The sequence below is a fragment of the Zalophus californianus genome, chromosome 14, assembly GCF_009762305.2.
Source record: "Zalophus californianus isolate mZalCal1 chromosome 14, mZalCal1.pri.v2, whole genome shotgun sequence".
Classification (NCBI taxonomy): domain Eukaryota; kingdom Metazoa; phylum Chordata; class Mammalia; order Carnivora; family Otariidae; genus Zalophus; species Zalophus californianus.
In genome coordinates, this window is record NC_045608.1 from 25150783 (window position 1) to 25170731 (window position 19949).

Consider the following 19949-nt stretch of genomic DNA (forward strand, 5'->3'; position numbering starts at 1 on the left):
GTCCCATAGTTTCATTTTTGGTCCTGGGCTGAGGCCGATGCTCAGGAATCCCAGGGGGAGTCTCTATCCCCAGGGCATCTCAGCCCCCATCACCTTTGGGTTCCAGTCAGTGCCTGAGGTTCATCGGTACCTTGATTCTGGGACCCCAGCCTCAGTGCTGCTGATTGGAGCTCAAGGACCATGGGGGACATGAGACCCACCCTCCCTGTGCTCTCAGTCCCGGGCTGTCCGTCCCTCAGTCACCGCCATTGACACCTCCAGCCAGGCTGCACTCTGATGGAAACTCTTGTGTCCCAACCCAGGGCCACGGGGCCTGTGAACTCAGAGACACCTTCCCCCTTATCTCCACCTTGCCACCACTCACATGTGGGACCTTTGACAGAAACAGCTGGGTCCAGTTGGCTTTGGGTAGTAGTCATGGGTGGCTGAATGAATCAAGGTTCCATCCTGAACATGCAGGACACAGTGTAGGGACTAGAGCTGTTCTCACCCCGGAGAGTGGTCTGACCCCAAATCCCTCCATCCTGGATGCTCTGTCTGTGTTTGGTAATTTGGTCAGCAGGATGGTTCTGAGTTCATAAGAGCAGGCCCCTAAGGGGTTTCACTGGGCACCACGTTGACCTTTCCTACCTGGGAGCCCAGACACATGGTACAAATAAGTGATTTCAGACAAACACTAAAAACCCGTAATCTCCTGAGAACGGAAGGCATTTCTGTACCACTGTTTCCACCCAGATTCTCTCTGCACTAAGCACAGATTTGGGGAAAGTACACTCCTGATTGTACCTGTATCTTCACACTGACATTGTCGTTGAGTTTAAATCAATCTTACTGAATAGAATTACATATAAAATAACACACGTTCATCCTAAGTACGAGGTTGGCTCCGTGGTGACTGACACAAAAACTCTGTCACTAGGTCCCTGTCAGAGCATCTACAGCTGTCACTCCTTTCTTCCCAGAATTTCCAGCAGATTTGCCCTTTGTGTTCTGAGGTCAGGGCCACACACACTCACGTGGCAAGGCTCCTGCAGACTCGTGTCTGTGCTGGGAGGACAGAGCCGAGGAGGGAATCTATGTCCTGTGTGTGGACAACTGTTGCTTCAAGCAGGGAGAAAGAATGACAGGGACAAAGATGCTCCATGTGGAACCCTCTAAGAATGGACGTGACGGCCTCTACCCACAACCTGGAGTGAAGAGCTCCCCATATCCTCAGTGCTGTGGGGTGCTGAGAGGAAGGACAGCTCTGGAAATCAGGGAGAAGGCACATAAGAGGAAAGTCCCAGCATCCTGCACAGAAGTGAGCCTTTGCCCATGGGGACCCATCACTACTCTGGACTGTATCCTCATCTAGAAGAGTTTGTGTAGAGACACCACCTCCGTCCTGACGCAGGAGCAGAGAAGGGAGCAATGGAGAGACTCATTCTGAAGACTCTTAGCAGGGCCTAGAGTGAGTCTTGACTTAGTGGGAGGTGACATATAGGGACATCTGGTCAGGCCCAAATGCAGGGAACAGTGTCAAAACAATTTGGGGGGTGTGGGCTTGTGTCTGATGGGCTCTGGCCACCATGAAACACAATGTTGTGTCTCCATCTGGACACCAGGGGGCACCCTGGTTCCATTTCTGAGGGGTCAGGGCTATCAGAGCAGGGCCCTGCCACCTGGCCCTGCCTGTGCCCTCTGCTCAGGGCTCACAGCTGGGACCTCACCACTCCTGTCCACACACGGCCCCTCCCCTGCCCAACCCCCTGACGTGCTGAAGCAGAGGACCTGACCCCGGACCAGGGAGGGGTCAGAGAGCTGGGGTCTCATTTGCATGGCCAGGCCCTCCCTCTCTCAGAGGATGAAGAGGGGAAGGGAGAGATGAGGGGAGGCTCTGCACAGCTGTGGGGCCACAGCAGGCAGGATCGGTGATGACCTCCACCATGGCCTGGTCCCCTCTCCTCCTCAGCCTCCTCGCTCACTGCACAGGTGACTGGATGCAGGGCAGGGGAAGGGGCCCTGGGAGGACGTGTGGGGCCCTGCTTCCTCCTCTTGTCTCTAGACCCCAGCATCACCCTCTGTGCGTCTCTCCCCCTTGCAGGGTCCTGGGCCCAGTCTGTGCTGACTCAGCCGCCCTCCGTGTCTGGGAGCCTGGGCCAGAGGGTCACCATCTCCTGCACTGGAAGCAGCTCCAACATCGGGGGTGGTAGTTATGTGAGCTGGTTCCAACAGCTCCCAGGAAAAGCCCCCAGAACCATCATCTATGGTAATAGTAACAGACCCTCAGGGGTCCCGGATCGATTCTCTGGCTCCAAGTCTGGCAGCTCAGCCACCCTGACCATCACTGGGCTCCAGGCTGAGGACGAGGCTGAGTATTACTGCCAGTCCTATGACAGCAGTCTCAATGGTCACACAGTGCTCAGGCCTGTGGGGAAGTGAGACAAAAACTGCTGTCCTTCAGCAACGGGTCTCCCTGTGCAGCTCCCCCTCCTTGGCCAAGTCAGCTCCTTCCTTTGTTTGGTCTAAACTGTAGTCGGAACTAATCTCAAGGAACTTTGGCTACAAAATAGTCCAAATTCTCTTAAATTTCGCTCCTCCAGCGTCTCCTTAGCAGGAAGACATTGTTTGGTTTTCTCACATCGAGGAGAAACTCCTGGGTGCCAGGGGCAGAATGCCGGATAGAGAGTCAGTTGATGAGGGAAACAAGGGCAGGAGAAATGTCGCTTAAAGTCAATCTCCTCCCGCTGCAGCCCCTGAGAGACATGTGACCCATGCGGAGTGTGAGCTTCCTCAAGGACCTCATGGTTGCCTTAGTGTCCCCATGTGTGTGTTTTATTAAAGACTGAAGTAAGCTCGTCTTCACAGCAGCTAGCCCCTTCATTCCTGAAAGCCTGGCTTCCATATTCCTTAGAGATTTATAGTATCCCTCACCTCCAGTAATGATAAAGTACATAATCAGTCACTCCTCACAATCCCAGTGAGCTTTCTGCCCATGGGTCCTGTCTCCGGGCTCTAGTAAAATCATCTTTTTTCAACATTCAATGTCTCAAGAATTCTTTCTTGACCATTGGGCTTGGCAATCCCATATCACTGTGACAGGTCAGGATAGAACCAGAGACAGGGCGTCCACCCGTGTCTGACTGAGGGTAGAGCCCTGTCCAGAGACTTTGCATTCACTGCACTTACGGAACACCTACCATGTTAGTCTAGGATGTGGGACATATGTGGACATGACAGGAAGGGTGTGCAGGCTCAGGGAGCTGACATTGTGTGGGGGAAGAGAGAGGATACAAGCTAAACATGGTGTCAGGGAAAGCTGTGTCTCAGGATAATGAGGAGGGGTGGGGTTGGTGGGGTGGAGCCGGAGCATTGGAGGGGTGCACAGGGAACTCCACAATCTGATGTGTCATCATGGCATCCTGTTCTGCACAGACAGTGAAGGAACAGGAGGGAGCATGTAGGTGGGATGCGGCAGGGGCTGTGGACTCTGTCCCAGTCAGACTGGGAGTTCTGGACAAGGGGTTGATAGGGAGGAATGTAAGAGTCCTCATGACCTGGGGGAAGCAGGGACTGAGAATGGGAGTGGGAAGGAGAGGTTAGAGGTGGGGGGGCTTGGGAACAGTGGGTGGAGGGGTTCCAGCAGCTGGGGCAGTATGAGAACCCATCTCTGATGCAGGATGACTTATGTCTCATGTTTCCAGGAGTTAGGATCAGCCCCTGACCCAGGGGACTGTTCGTCAGGAGTCCTAGAGACGCACATACCTACTTACTCTTATCGGACCCTTGATGCAACTTCACCTGTGCCTGTTGTTGGGGAGGAAGTATTTCCTGTGCTCTTCAAGGTCCATTTGGCTGAATCAGAATCAAATGACTTTGGTGGATTAGCAGTTCAAAATCAATATTAATAGCCTACGTGAATCCACAAAGATATGGAGAATTCCAAAGACAGTCAGGCAACATGCACTTACATGAGTGAAGCAGGGGGTAGGGGTCTTAGGATCAAAGAGGAGAAAGAGCGTTAGCAGGATGGTGAGAGGACATGTTTGCCAACAAAGGTTGTCCTGCTCTGTAGATACATGTCTTAGGTACAGAGGACCCCCTGCTAATAGCTCTCTTCCTGGTACAAGCAGGCAGTTTTGGGGGAGGTACAGAGCTTTTCTTAAATCTGGTGAGTTTCATTTCCTTTTGAGAAAATAATGGTCACAGCCAAGCGGCTCATCTTGGGGCAGCCTATTCTTGGTCAGGTCCCTTCCCTCCTCTGAAACTTCCCAAAATTACACATGTCCAAAGTGGGGCTAGACGATTGTTCAGTTTGGTGGACACTCTCCTGACAATAGTTAAACATATTTCAGGAGGGGGTGAAGCAGGTGTGTTCTCAAAGTAAGGCCTGCGGTTCTAGAAATCAGGTATTAAACAAGAGGCATTTCTTGGAAAGAAACAAAATGACTGTTAATGATTGTATCAAAGTATAAAGCAGTTCCCAAGTTCTGAGGGTAGCAGGGGAGAAGACTTCTAGATGTCAAGCTCAAATAACTTCAGGGAGAGTGACAGCAGGCTGTGACAATCTGACAGATTTTCCTGGTTTGTAGTTCAAATGTGTCTGGTGATCCCTGAGTGGTCCACAGAGCAACAGGGACGAAGACCATCTCTCTGTGAGCGGTTCTGGTGATTTTTCTGAAGTTTACATTGTGTTGTTTGTATTTACTCTTCAGGACCTCAGGGAAGAAGGCAGTTTGAGTCCAACTGAGAAAGTTGGGAGAAAAATCGTAATGTTAGTTTTGAGACTTGTAGCCAGACATCTTAGCTAGAGAACATCAGGATCTAGTCCATGTTTTAATCGACATGATTGGAACCAAGTACTCACTCTGGTGTGTTACTGAAATATTTTTTCTCTCCAATCACCCTCATTTCTACTAAGTATAGCTAAATTAACATTAATTTGCTCACCAAGTAACTGTAGTTTCTCAAAGAACTTGCTAGGATTATTTATATAAGGGCACCAAGAATGGCAATCAACCATATAGCCTCTTTAAAACCTACATTGCTGAACTTTTATAAGAAACATCTAGATTGAACATTTAACAGCCCGTCCAGGCCAGAAGCTAAGCCAAAACTTGTGCCAGGTACTTGTCATCAGACTTAACCTGCAACACCTATAGACTTGGGGAACTTCTCTGTTTTTCAGGGACCCAAATATCCCACGGTTCCTGCACCTGCTAAGACATGACCTTCCTGAGTCACCTGGGAAAGCTGCTGGAAACTTTGTGAGCAGGTGGTCAGCAGATACTTCCAAGTGGCTTTATTGTCTCGATAAACTCAATGTTAGTTCCTTAGAGTTGGCTGGTCGTATCTGAGTATATACAGATACATATCTCGTTCCAATATGACCTTGTCTCCGAGTCTTAGTAATCTAAACAATGTTTCCAATTATATCTTGTTACAAGGAAAACAGAATCTTATGAAACTTATGCTAATAAATATGTTGCCATCCATGTATAAGAATGTTCCCTGAGGGTTTCTGAGTTTTGAAGGGATCAGATGTGGAGAAAAAATAAATAGTTTCATTTCTTCACCAAGGTATATTTCGTTAAGTTCTTATAGATCAGTTAGCTTAAGAGAAGTTTCCTTAAATCTGAAGAAAGAAAACATTTTAAAAAGTCAACAATATTTCAAACAAACAGTTATAAAAATTATAATTATTTTCCTCTGGATATTCACTTTTATGTTATTCATTTTTTGTTCTGTTTGAATTAGTTCTAGCAATTTTTACTTTAGTTTTATTCTCGTAAAGGTATCAGAAACCTACATATTTTCAAAGTTCTGCCCATGAATATCCTTGAAGTTGTAACACATTTGCGGTAGCATCGGAATAAGATGGGAACTGTATGTAGCAAACATGACAGTGGCCGTGGCTACGGATGGCTTAGAGGTCATTACGATGCCACTGACAAGGAAATGTGTTATTCCCATGACACGGAACACAAACATCTATCAAGCACGAATACGGAAAGTTACAGAGTTGTAAGCAAAATGTAGGATTTTTTAAAATAAAAAAATATATGTTTTTCAATGCATCAAAGTCCTGATAAACATAGGAAATACTTTGGTAAAACAGAGTGCACATTTTCCAAGCAGATAATTTTAAAGTTAAATAAATACTTTTGTTTACCATGTTTTTGGTAGAGGAGACCAATAATTCAAGAAAAATTTGACTTTTTAACCAAGTTAAAACAGGATTCTAATTTTCCATCCACATAGTTTGATACTAAAGCTCACTTTCTTACTTAAATTTATCTTAATTTTAACAATTATTGACCACACATAGAATTCCTCTCTAGGTTCCTTTCCCAAAACCCTACTACAACTTTCTCCTATTGTCTCTAGACCCCAGCATCACCCTCTCTGTGTCTCTCCCCCTTGTAGGGACTGGGCCCTGTCTGTGCTGAGTCAGCCACCCTCCGTGTCTAGGCCCTGGGCCAGAAGGTCACCGTCTCCTGCACTCGAAGCAGCTCCAATATAAGTTGATATTACGTGGGCTGGCATCAACAACTCCCAGGGTCCGCCCCCAGTGCCATCATCTATGCTAATAGCAACCGACCCTCAGACATGGCAGATTGATTCTCTCCTTCTGTGTCTGGCAACTCAGGCTCTCTGACCATCACTGGGCTTCAGGCTGAGGACGAGGCTGATTACTCCTGCCCGCCCTATGACAGTGGACTCCATGCTCACACCGTGCTCCCGGGCTGTGCAGAAGCAACACAGACGTGCTGTCCCCACAACAACGGGGCTCCCTGTGCACCCCTATTTCCTGGCCACGCCAACTGCTTGCTTGCTTTCTTTGGTACAACCTGGGGCCTGAGATCCATCTGAGGGAATTTGTCCACGAATTCATTTCACATTCTTTAAAATTTGTCCCTGAACCCTGTCCTGACATCCACAGATTCTGTCATTTTCTCATATTGAGCAAAAATTTCTGGGTACCATGCCAGGAAGGCTGGTGGACAGAGTCCATCCTGAGTTGGGGAAGAACCAGCAAAACACAGTCTAGCTGCGTGCGAGTCCTGACACGTCGGGAGTGTCCTATACGTGTCCTGTACCAGCAGCTCCCACGTATGGGGTCTCAAATCCGGAAGTGTTATGATGTGAGTCCCTCTGGCGATCAAGGTCTTACAGCTCTTACACGGTCTTCCATGTCTTACAGCTCTGGCTCCCTGACCATCACTGGGCTGAGTTCTGAGCACATTGTGCTCCTCACTGCCTCTCCTGGGACCGCATCTCAGGGCTCACACAGACTCCAGGCCTGTGGAAATTGGGACCAGAGCCCCTTTCTCATCGGCCAGGAGGGGGAGGCCTAGCGGCTGCTCAGGCTCCTCCTGGGGCTTCTGCTTCTGGTGCTCCTGTTGCGGCCATCATGGGGCCAAGTCCATGCAAGGGCATCTCCTGGGGGTGAGGGCTCCTCCTTGCCTCCTTTCCCCACCTTCACTCACAGCAGCCTCTCATTAGACAAAGGGTCTCCCAAGGACACAGAAAGGTCATCTCCCCCACAGGGTCTCTACACTGAGGTCATGGACATGCGGTGGCAGGTTCAGGGTGCTCATCTCCTCCCTGAACTGTGAGGTATCTGGGGTCTGCATTCTTGATCATTTACCTATTTCTGCAAGTGGCCAGACCCATGTAATCCTATTAGTCTTCCATAAGAATGTCTGTTCTGTGTGCTCATTGGGCTGATTTCTTCTGTCCCTGCTGCATAAACAGGGGAGTATTGAGGAGTCAGATATTTGGGTCTTTTAGGATGACTCCCTTTTTATTCGCATCAGTGCTGAGAGCGGACCAGTGATTTTTCTTGTTCACTTTCATTGTCTATTACTTGTAGAAAGACGTTGAACAATAATGGAGTTCAGGCCACTTGTGCCTGTTCCTGGTCTGGTAGAAATGTCCTCCCCCCTCACCACCGTAGCTAACTTCCTGTCTGGGGGATTGAGTTCGAGGTGTGCCAGACAGAGTGTGTTACCATGTGACAAATGTGTCTGTCTCTTTTTTTTTTTTTTAATTTTTTTATTGTTATGTTAATCACCATATATTACATCATTAGTTTTTGGTGCAGTGTTCCATGATTCATTGTTTGTTCATAACACCCAGTGCTCCATGCAGAACGTGCCCTCCTCAATACCCATCACCAGGCTAACCCATCCCCCTACCCCCTCCCCTCTAGAACCCTCAGGTTGTTTTTCAGAGTCCATCATCTCTCATGGTTCGTCTCCCCCTCTGACATACTCCCCTTTTCTTCCTCTCCTGTTATCTTCTTCTTTTTCTTTTGTCTTAAAATATGTTGCGTCATTTGTTTCAGAAGTACAGATCTGTGATTCAACAGTCTTGCACAATTCACAGCGCTCACCATAGCACATAGCCTCCCCAATGTCTATCACCCAGCCACCCCATCCCTCCCACCCCCAACCACTCCAGTAACACTCAGTTTGTTTCCTGAGATTAAGAATTCCTCATATCAGTGAGGTCATGTGATACATGTCTTTCTCTGATTGACTTATTTCACTCAGCATAACACCCTCCAGTTCCATCCACGTCGTTGCAAATTGCAAGATCTCATTCCTTTTGATGGCTGCATAATATTCCATTGTGTATATATACCACATCATCTTTATCCATTCATCTGTCGATGGGCATCTTGGCTCTTTCCACAGTTTGGCTATTGTGGACATTGCTGCTATAAACATTGGGGTACACGTACCCCTTCGGGTCCCTACATTTGTATCTTTGTGGTAAATACCCAGTAGTGCAATTGCTAGATCGAACGGTAGCTCTAATTTCAAATATTTGAGGAACCTCCATACTGTTTTCCAGAGTGGTTGCACCAACTTGCATTCCCACCAACAGTGTAGGAGGGTTCCCCTTTCTCCACATCCCCGCCAACATCTGTCGTTCCCTGACTCGTTAATTTTAGCCATTCTGACTGGTGTGAGGTGGTATCTCATTGAGGTTTTGATTTGGATTTCCCTGATGCCGAGCGATGTTGAGCACTTTTTCATGTGCCTGTTGGCCATTTGGATGTCTTCTCTGGAGAAATGTCTGTTCATGTCTTCTGCCCATTTCTTGATTGGATTATTTGTTCTTTGGGTGTTGAGTTTGATAAGTTCTTTATAGATTTTGGATACTAGCCCTTTATCTGATATGTCATTTGCAAATATTTTCTCCCATTCTGTCGGTTGTCTTTTGGTGTTGTGGACTGTTTCTTTTGCTGTGCAAAAGCTTTTTATCTTGATGAAATCCCAATAGTTCATTTTTGCCCTGGCTTGCCGTGCCTTTGGCGATGTTTCTAGGAAGAAGTTGCTGTGGCTAAGGTAGAAAAGGTTGCTACCTGTGTTCTCCTTTAGGATTTGGATGGACTCCTGTCTCACGTTTAGGTCTTTCAACCATTTGGAGTCTATTTTTGTGTGTGGTGTAAGGAAATGGTCCAGTTTCATTCTTCTGCATGTGGCTGTCCAATTTTCCCAACACCATTTGTTGAAGAGACTGTCTTTTTGCCATTGGACATTCTTTCCTGCTTTGTCAAAAATAAGTTGACCATAGAGTTGAGGGTCCATTTCTGGGCTCTCGATTCTGTTCCATTGATCTATGTGTCTGTTTTTGTGCCAGTACCATACTGTCTTGATGATGACAGCTTTGTAATAGAGCTGGAAGTCCGGAATTGTGATGCCGCCAGCTTTGCTTTTCTTTTTCAGTATTCCTCTGGCTATTCTGGGTCTCTTCTGGTTCCATACAAATTTTAGGATTATTTGTTCCATTTCTTTGAAAAAAGTGGATGGTATATTGATGGGGATTGCATTGTATGTGTAGATTGCTCTAGGTAGCATTGACATCTTCACAATGTTGATTCTCCCAATCCATGAGCATGGAACGTTTTTCCATTTCTTTGTGTCTTCTTCAATTTCTTTCATGAGTATTTTATAGTTTTCTGAGTACAGATCCTTTGCCTCTTTGGTTAAATTTATTCCTAGGTATCTAATGGTTTTGGGTGCAATTGTAAATGGGATCGACTCCTTAATTTGTCTCTCTTCTGTCTTGTTGTTGGTTTATAAGAATGCCACTGATTTCTGTGCATTGATTTTATATCCTGCTACTTTACTGAATTCCTGTATGAGTTCCAGCAGTTTTGGGGTGGAGTCTTTTGGGTTTTCCACATACAGTATCATATCATCTGCAAAGAGTGAGAGTTTGACTTCCTCTTTGCCGATTTGGATGCCTTTGATTTCTTTTTGTTGTCTGATTGCTGTGGCTAGGACTTCTAATACTATGTTGAATAGCAGTGGTGAGAGTGGACATCCCTGCCGCGTTCCTGACCTTAGGGGAAAAGCTCTCAGCCTTTCCCCATTGAGAATGATATTCGCTGTAGGTTTTTCATAGATGGCTTTTATGATATTGAGGTATGTACCCTCTATCCCTATACTCTGAAGAGTTTTGATCAAGAAAGGATGTTGTACTTTGTCAAATGCTTTTTCTGCATCTATTGAGAGGATCATATGATTCTTGCTCTTTCTTTTGTTAATGTATTGTATCACGTTGATTGATTTGCGGATGTTGAACCAGCCTTGCAGCCCAGGAATAAATCCCACTTGGTCATGGTGAATAATCCTTTTAATGTACTGTTGGATCCTATTGGCTAGTATTTTGGTGAGAATTTTTGCATCCATGTTCATCAAGGATATTGGTCTGTAATTCTCTTTTTTGCTGGGGTCTTTGTCTGGTTTTGGGATCAAGGTAATGCTGGCCTCATAAAATGAGTTTGGAAGTTTCCCTTCCATTTCTATTTTTTGGAACAGTTTCAGGAGAATAGGTATTAATTCTTCTTGAAATGTCTGATAGAATTCCCCTGGGAAGCCATCTGGCCCTGGGCTTTTGTTTCTTGGGAGATTTTTGATGACTGTTTCAATTTCCTTAGTGGTTATAGGTCTGTCCAGGTTTTCTATTTCTTCCTGGTTCAATTTTGGTAGTTGATACATCTCTAGGAATGCACCCATTTCTTCCAGGTTATCTAATTTGCTGGCATAGAGTTGCTCATAATATCTTCTTATAATTGTTTGTATTTCTTTGGTGTTGGTTGTGATCTCTCCTCTTTCATTCATGATTTTGTTGATTTGGGTCATTTCTCTTTTCTTTTTGATCAGTCTGGCCAGGGGTTTATCAATCTTGTAAATTCTTTCAAAGAACCAGCTCCTAGTTTCGTTGATCTGTTCTACTGTTCTTTTGGTTTCTAGTTCATTGATTTCTGCTCTGATCTTTATGATTTCTCTTCTCCTGCTGGGTTTAGGCTTTATTTGCTGTTCTTTCTCCAGCTCCTTTAGGTGTAGGGTTAGATTTTGTATTTGAGACCTTTCTTGTTTCTTGAGAAAGGCTTGTATTGCTATATACTTTCCTCTCAGGACCGCCTTTGCTGTATCCCAAAGATTTTGAACAGTTGTGTTTTCATTTTCATTGGTTTCCATGAATTTTTTTAATTCTTCTTTAATTTCTTGGTTGACCCATTCATTCTTTAGTAGGATGCTCTTTAGCCTCCATGTATTTGAGTTCTTTCCGACTTTCCTCTTGTGGTTGAGTTCTAGTTTCAAAGCATTGTGGTCTGAAAATATGCAGGGAATGATCCCAATCTTTTGGTACCGGTTGAGACCTGATTTGTGACCTAGGATGTGATCTATTCTGGAGAATGTTCCATGGGCACTAGAGAAGAATGTGTATTCCGTTGCTTTGGGATGGCATGTTCAGAATATGTCTGTGAAGTCCATTTGTTCCAGTGTGTCATTTAAAGTCTTTATTTCCTTGTTGATCTTTTGCTTAGATGATCTGTCCATTTCAGTCAGGGGGGTGTTAAAGTCCCCCACTATTATTGTATTGTTGTCAATGTGTTTCTTTGCTTTTTTTATTAATTGCCTTATATAATTGGCTGCTCCCACGTTCGGGGCATAGATATTTACAATTGTTAGATCTTCTTGTTGGATAGACCCTTTAAGTAGGATATAGTGTCCTTCCTCATCTCTTATTACAGTCTTTGTTTTAAAATCTAGTTTGTCTGATATAAGGATGGCCACCCCAGCTTTCTTTTGGTGTCCATTAGCAAGGTAAATGGTTTTCCACCCCCTCACTTTCAATGTGGGGGTGTCTTTGGGTCTAAAATGAGTCTCTTGCAGACAGCATATTGATGGGTCTTGTTTTTAATCCAATCTGATAGCCTGTGTCTTTTGATTGGGGCATTGAGCCCATTTACATTCAGGGTAACTATTGAAAGGTATGAATTTAGTGCCATTGTATTACCTGTAAGGTGACTGTTAACTGTCTGTTGTCTGTTTCGTTTCTGCTCTTTGCTGCTTTTAGGTTCTATCTTTGCTTAGAGGACCCCTCTCAATATTTCTTGGAGGGCTGGTTTCGTGTTTGCAAATTCCTTTAGTTTTTGTTTGTTCTGGAAGCTTTTTATCTCTCCTTCTATTTTCAGTGACAGCCTAGCTGGATATAGTATTCTTGGCTGCATATTTTTCTCGTTTAGTGCTCTGAAGATATGTTGCCAGTTCTTTCTGGCCTGCCAGGTCTCTGTGGATAGGTCTGTTGCCAATCTAATGTTTCTACCATTGTAGGTTACATATCTCTTCTCCCGAGCTGCTTTCAGGATTTTCTCTTTGTCTCTGCGACTCGTAAGTTTTACTATTAGATGTCGGGGTGTTGACCTATTATTATTGATTTTGAGAGGGGTTCTCTGTGCCTCCTGGATTTTAATGCCTGTTTTCTTCCTCACATTAGGGAAGTTCTCTGCTATAATTTGCTCCAATATACCTTCTGCTCCTCTCTCTCTCTCTTTTTCTTCTGGGATCCCAATTATTCTAATGTTGTTTCGTCTTATCGTATCACTTATCTCTCGAATTCTGCCCTCGTGATCCTGTAGTTGTTTCTCTCCCTTTTCTCAGCCTCTTTATTTTCCATCATTTGGTCTTCTATATCGCTGATTCTCTCTTCCGCCTCATTTATCCTAGCATTTAGTGCCCCCATTTTTGATTGCACCTCATCAATAGCCTTTTTGATTTCGATTTGGTTAGATTTTAGTTCCTTTATTTCTCCAGAAAGGGTTTCTCTAATAACTTCCACGCTTTTTTCAAGCCCAGCTAGTATCTTTAAAGTCATGATTCTGAACTCTAGGTCCGACATCGTACTAATGTCCGTATTGAGTAGGTCCCTGGCTGACGGTACTACCTCGTGTTCTTTTTGCTGAGGTGATTTCTTTCGTCTTGTCATTTTGTCCAGAGGAGAATAGATGAATGAGAGAACAAAATGCTAACAGGTTTACAACGTCCCCAGCAAATATACTGGATACAAATCAGAAAAGACCTGACACCAGGGGAAAAGAAAGGGAAAGAAAGAAAAAAGAAAGAGAAAAAGAAAAAAAAAAGAAAAAAAAAAGATAAAAACAAAAACAAAACAATACAAAAAAAGCAGAATATGATCAAATATAATCAGGCTAGTGCATAGATCAGTGCCACACACTAGATTTTGGGCGCATTATGGTCTGTTAGAAAAAAGTGCCTCCTAAAATTTTAAAGGAAAAAGACATATATGTACAAAATAAGGGTTGATACAATGAAGGGATAGAAGATGACTGTAAAGATGAAAATTATGAAAGATTTTATAAAAGGACTTGGTAAGATAAGTTGTTTGAAAAAAGAAAGAAGATTTAAGGAAAAAAAAAAAGGAAAAAGGGAGAGAATGTGATCAGGCAGGAGACTAGAACAAAGCCATACACTAGTGATTTAGGGTATATTTTGATCTGTTAGAAGAAACTGTACCTCAAAATTTTAAAGAGAGAACAACTTATATATATATGCCAAAAATAAGGGTAACTACTATGAAGGGATAAAATATGACTCTAAAAATGAAAAATAAAAAAAATTTTTTTTTTAAAAAAGGGATTGATAAGATGTTGGTTGAAAAAGGGAAAAAGAAAAATAAAAAAAACAGTCAACAAAAATTAACTTTGATGAAATAATGAATCATGGTAAAAAAAAAAAAAAAGCCATGAATCTATGTGCAGTATTCCCCTAGCGCTGGAGTTCTCCCATTCTCCTTGATCGATCAACTTGGTCTTGGCTTGCTGGCTGTTTGTGCTGATCTTCTGGGGGAGGGGCCTGTTGCTATGGTTTCCAAATGTCTTTGCCGGAGGCGGAATTGCCCCGCCCTTGTCGGTCCGGGCTAAGCAAGCTGCTCCGGTTTGCTCTCAGGAGCTTTTTTTCCCTGCAAGCTCTCCGTACAGCCTTGGAGGACCGCGGCAGAAATGGTGGCCTCCCAATCTCCACCCGGAGGAGCTGAGAACTCGGGGCCCCGCTCCTCAGTGTGCCCCCAGAGAAAAGCAGTCACTTCCGTGTCCCTGTTCTCCGGCCGCACTCCGCGCTCACCCGGCCTGTGATCGAGCGTTGCTATCTCTGGCACCCGACCCCGCACGGAGTCTCCAAACCCAGCAGATCCCTGCAGTTCCTTCCCGCACCGCTCCTCCCCGGGAAGGAAGGGGAGTCTCCCCGGATCTGCTGCTTGTTGGGTCCCTGCTGGGGGGGGCCGTGCCCCGACTGGGCCGCAGATCACAGTTTATGGCAACCCCGAGCTGAGAGCCCGCGACTCTGCTCTGTCTCTGCAGCCGGCTTCCCCGCTCTGATACCTGGGAGCTCTGGCGCACTCAGGCTCCCCCGGTCTCTCTGTGACCCCGAGGGTCCTGAGACCACACTGTCCCGGGAGGATTCCACCCCCCGCTTAGCCACTGCAGCGACGTCCCTCCGCCGAGCCAACGTCTAAAAGGTCTGATTTTTGTGCTCCGCGGCTCTATCACTTGCCAGAAGCGGCCGGCGGAGGCCCCTCCCCCGCCGTCTATCCTCCGGAATATCGCCTCGGATTCACTTCTCCGCACGTCCTACCTTCCAGTAAGTGGTTGCTTCTCTGTTCAGAGAGTTGTTGCTACTCTCCTGTTCGATCTCCTGTTGAGTTCGTAGGTGTTCAGAATGGTTTGATCCCTATTCAGCTGAATTCCTGAGACCAGACGAAATCTAGGTCTCCTACTCCTCCGCCATCTTGCTCCACCCCCCTGTCTGTCTGTTTCTATTTTATGTAGTTTTGTTAGGACTTTGCTTTCCAGTTGCTCAAAGAGTCTGTCAAGATCTAGTGAGATAATGTGATTTTCATCTATTGTTTTATTAATAGAATATCTTATATAAAATAATTTTACTATGGAATTCAACTAGTATGCTTGCAGTAAATCACATATGGTCATGGTGTATGAACATATGGATGTGAGCTTGGAGTCACACTGTTCATATTGTATTTAAATTATAGGTAAAATATGTCTTAATACTGTCCTGCGGATTTCCTTTTCCTGTATAATATTTTTCAGGTGTCTGTATGAGTATTACTTTTTCTTTCGATAAGAATTTAAATTTTCTGGGGACACCTGGCTGTCTAGGTCAGTTGAGCATGCAACTCTAGATCTCACAGTCGTGAGCTCAAGCCCCACATTGACCATGGATACTACTTAAAAGTTTAAAAAAAAAGAATTTAAATTTTCCATTGTTTTTCAGTGCTTTTCAAAAACATATATATGAAGCAAACAAATAAGATTTTCTGCTCTCTGAAAGTTTGTTGTTTTTTTCTTGTGAAGGTAATCTCATCTCACGTCTTTTTGTGGAATAGTTCCTAATAATATTCTCTATTTTTTCTTTTTCTAAAAGAGATTTTATTCATTTGTTTGAAAGATAGAGAGAAAGAGTGTGAGAGAGAGAGCCAGCGTGAGCAGGAGCAAGGGCAGAAGGGCTTGATCCCAGGACCCTGGGATCCTGACCTGAAGAGAAAACAGTCGCTTTACCTACTGAGCCACCCAGAGTCCTAGTGACTGGATCAGTCTTGCAGGTTCTCTGTGCCTGTCCAGCTTCCTCATGCCCTCAGTCAGTCATTCCACCACATTCTGCAATTTCCTCAGACAGCTCCCCTCTGGAGGGGCAGGGGCTCTGTGCTGGGAACCGGCAATAAATTAGACAGAGGCGGTCCTTTCTCTCTGCCTTAGATGCTCTTTGCTTCTCCTACTCTTCTTTGTTTTCCCTTCTCCCTGCTCCAAGGCATCCCTAACTCCAATACCCTGCCCCAAAGGGTAATTGGCCAGTTCCCTCCCCCACTCTACTACACCTGTCCTTCCCAGAGGAGTGTGGGACCATCCAACCTTCACCTGGAATTCCTTGAGGGACCTCTCTCCCCATTTGTCAACTGCACGAGGCCCAGCCCTTCACTGGACCACATTCCCCTATATCCCTTCTGAGACTCTGTTCCTTATTTCTGTTTCCACCTTCCCCTTCTCATACCCACCTTGTCCTTGACCAGAAACAGAGACGGGAGATGTATGTGGAATAGATGTGTGCTCATAAACAACTACCCCATATGGAGATGATGCATCATCCCAAGGGAACCGTTGTTCTAGTTGAGGATCCACGTGTCTTCCTGAGTGTCCTTATTCAGGTCCTTCCTCACGTGGGGAGCTGAGAGGTGGGCCAGACCCACACCTCTGGGGGAGGAGTGATGGACTTTGGCAACCCCCTCACCTAGGGATTCAGTTCAATAGTTCCCAACCTATCAACATGAATTACCTTTTGGCAAGCATCCCTGATCTTTTGTCATGCACATGTCATATCCTGCTGATATCTTTTTATTTTTGACATTGGCCAAAATATTGATATTATATGTGAAAATGATGCAATTGGTGAATATCTGGTTCTTACTGTAGAGAATAAATACACAATAATTGGTATAAATTGTATCAACAGAACTGAAAATGTCTCAGTATTGAAGCATATGAATATATAAAATATAAGTATAATTATAGGTGAATATTTTATAATTAGAATCTGATATGTTTCTTTTTCAAAAATTTTCTTTATTTATTTCACAGAGAGAGAGCACAAGTTGACAGAGTGGTAGGCAGAGGGAGAGGGAGAAGCAGGTTCCCCGCTGAGCCGGAAGCCTGATGCTGGAATCAATCCCAGGACCCTGAGATCATGACCTGAGCCGAAGCAGATGCTTCACCAACTGAGCCACTCAGGTGCCCCGAGAATCTTATAGTTTTCTAACTGCACAGTTCCAGTGTGAATTTCAAGTGGAATTAGTGGTGTGGAACACATTTTTATTTCCTTCATCCTCAAACAATCCACAGTCCAAGAAGGGTTTCAATGCTTGAGACGATATCTTTTGATGACATTGACCTTCTCAGAGATAGAGGAATCTGGCTCCAGGGGGAAGGTGGTGGGAGATGCTGGAGGCTGGAGGACGGAGGGGGAGCTGATCAAGCAGCAGTGAGGGGCTGGATGCGGGGAGGGCAGCGTCCTCTCCCAGGGATCACACCCTGAGGAGGCAGAGAGCTGGAAGCAGGGCTCTCCTCTCAGTCCTGACAGAACCACTGCGTCAGGAGCACAGAGGGGGCTCTTTCCCGACTCTTCCTGTTACTTCCTTACCTGCACCAATCAGAAAATAGTTGGTGCTTCTCAAGTATGTGGTTTACATTAACTACATAAATGAGTTTTCTCAAACTAAAAAACATTACAAGAAAACTATATGCTTTTCTGTTTTACCCGTAAGTATTGGGGCAGCACAGGGTCAATTTAGTTCTTAAATTCCTCCTGTGCTCAGAGTCTACCCTGTGAGATCGCTCATTTGAGGGTCATCGATGCAGAGCTTCCCTCTCAGATTCCCTCCTGCTTCATTACATGCCCTACTGTTCCAACATAGGGAACACATTCTATTATCCCCCTCAGCTCTATCTGTCTAGCATCTCCTACAGGAGTTCATGTCGTAATTTCCCTACAACAACCAGTTGATTGTCCCTGCATCAACAATGAAGAAGCCCAAGAGGATATTAAAAAACAAATCCATTGAAGATAGCATCGAAAAGAATAGAACACACTTTGGAGTCAACTTAACCAAGTAGACAGAAGACTTGCAAACTGAAAAGTAAAAAGGATTGCTGAAAATACTAAAAAGATTTAAATAAGTGAGAGGGTCGCCCATCCATGGCTTGGATGACTTAATATTGTGAAGGTACAAACAACACCAAACAAATCCATCTCCACATTCGGTTCTGTCCGGTCATGAGCTTTTTGCTCCCTGTTTAATCCCACGATGTCTACTGCTCACCCCCCTGCTTGTTGGAGGGCTTTGGATAAATGTCTGTTCTTTGGACCCAGATTTTAGACACTCATCCCCCACAAATTCCACATGAGGCCACGAGGGTTGTCAGGGCAGGAGAGATGGAAGAACCCCTCAACAGAGGACTCATCCATTTATAGCAATGTCCTGTGTATAACAATCTTTACACTAATTGAAGTTTTAAAGCTGATTTAAAATAGATTAAGTAGAGGCGCCTGGGTAGCTCAGTCGTTAAGCGTCTGCCTTCGACTCAGGTCATGATCCCAGGGTCCTGGGATGGAGACCCGCGTCAGGTTCTCTGCTCCATGGGAAGCCTGCTTCTCCCTCTCCCTCTCTCCCTACTTGTGTTCCCTATCTCGCTGTGTGTCTCTGTTAAATAAATGAATAAAATCTTCAAAAAAATAGAAAAAATAAATAAATAAATAAATAAATGAATAAATACATAAATAAGTAAAATATATAAAGTATATAAGAGAGTCAATGATGTAAGAATTTGTCAGTCTAAATTTCAAGGAGCCTTTGAACTTGGAAACTGTGCAGGAGCAGAAGACGCATGTCCCTGACAGTGTTCTGTTCCCATGGCAGAGACAAGCCTCAAACGTCCCTGCAGTGCACGCTGAGGGAACCTCACAGGAGAATCTAAACCCACACCAACAACAATGGTCAAACTGGAAGGTAGGTCTATGTAGAATTACTATGAGGTGTGAAGCACCTTGGTACTCGGAGAACTTTAAGCCTTTTCTTTGGTTCAAAATGATGGTAGACTGCTTAAGACCCCAAGCTCCTGGAAGAGGCAAACTCCAATGTCAGGTAATCCCGAAATACCTGTTAATGTAAGCAGTGTGCAATACGCCATGTATTTAACCATCCAGAGGTCATTCTGACCTGGAAACAACTTGTCAGCCTGAACACCACAGAGGGTTCCTCTTCATTCTACTGCCCGGGGCAGTGAGTGACATCATTCTAGATCCAATTGCAAAAGTCTGGAGCTCATTCCAGGAGCCCTGGGAGGTGTCAGATGGGAGGGACGACTTGGTGTCTCGGCCCAGCAGGTGGCGCTGTGGGACTGGGCCTGTGAGGACGGGCTTCTGGTCCAGACCAACTAGGGAACTGCTCTACTCATTCTTGCACACTTGGCAGGGGGTGTCTTCACTGAAGTGTGACTGCAGCACCTGTGCGCCCGCAGCTGCGTGGGGGCTCAACTCTGACTCCCTCCCTCCTTCCTGCTCCATCCGCCACCCCATAGAGGCCTTGCCCAGGCTGGTGTTCAGACAGGGACAGTCACGTCCCCACCTGGATCGGTTCGCATCATGAAAAATAATCAGGTGCCATGCTACCAGGGCCCAGGGCAAGAGACCCCTGGGGAGGGAGGAGGGGAAAGCCAGCAATATGGCCTCAGCCAGAGAACTCTGGGGCGTCTCTGTCCTGTCCTGATTCCTCTCTGGCCTCCTCCAAGGAAAAAATATATAAGTATATATGATATTTATTATAAATAACATGTTATAAAATTGTATTTAATCTATAACCAATATATAAACACTTATTAAATATGAACAATGTATTATATTGAATTATTACTTATAATTATTTTATACATACTCTAATAAATATAAATATGTACCAGATAAATAGTATAGATTATATATAAATATTTTATCAAATGAATGTTAAAAGTTGCATTCTGCCTACACATATCATATATTATAGTTATACATTGAGTACTGTATGTTACATATAGAGGGGAGGAG

The 19949-nt window shown here is 44.9% G+C and overlaps 1 gene segment (V, D, J or C); it reads left to right on the forward strand.

Annotated features, from left to right (window-relative positions):
- The first annotated feature begins 1826 nt into the window (after window positions 1-1826).
- On the forward strand, window positions 1827-18341 carry LOC118356272. The segment is given in 3 exon segments: window positions 1827-1971; window positions 2084-2389; window positions 18301-18341. Coding segments are annotated over 3 exon segments (405 nt in total).
- Window positions 18342-19949: the final 1608 nt, after the last annotated feature.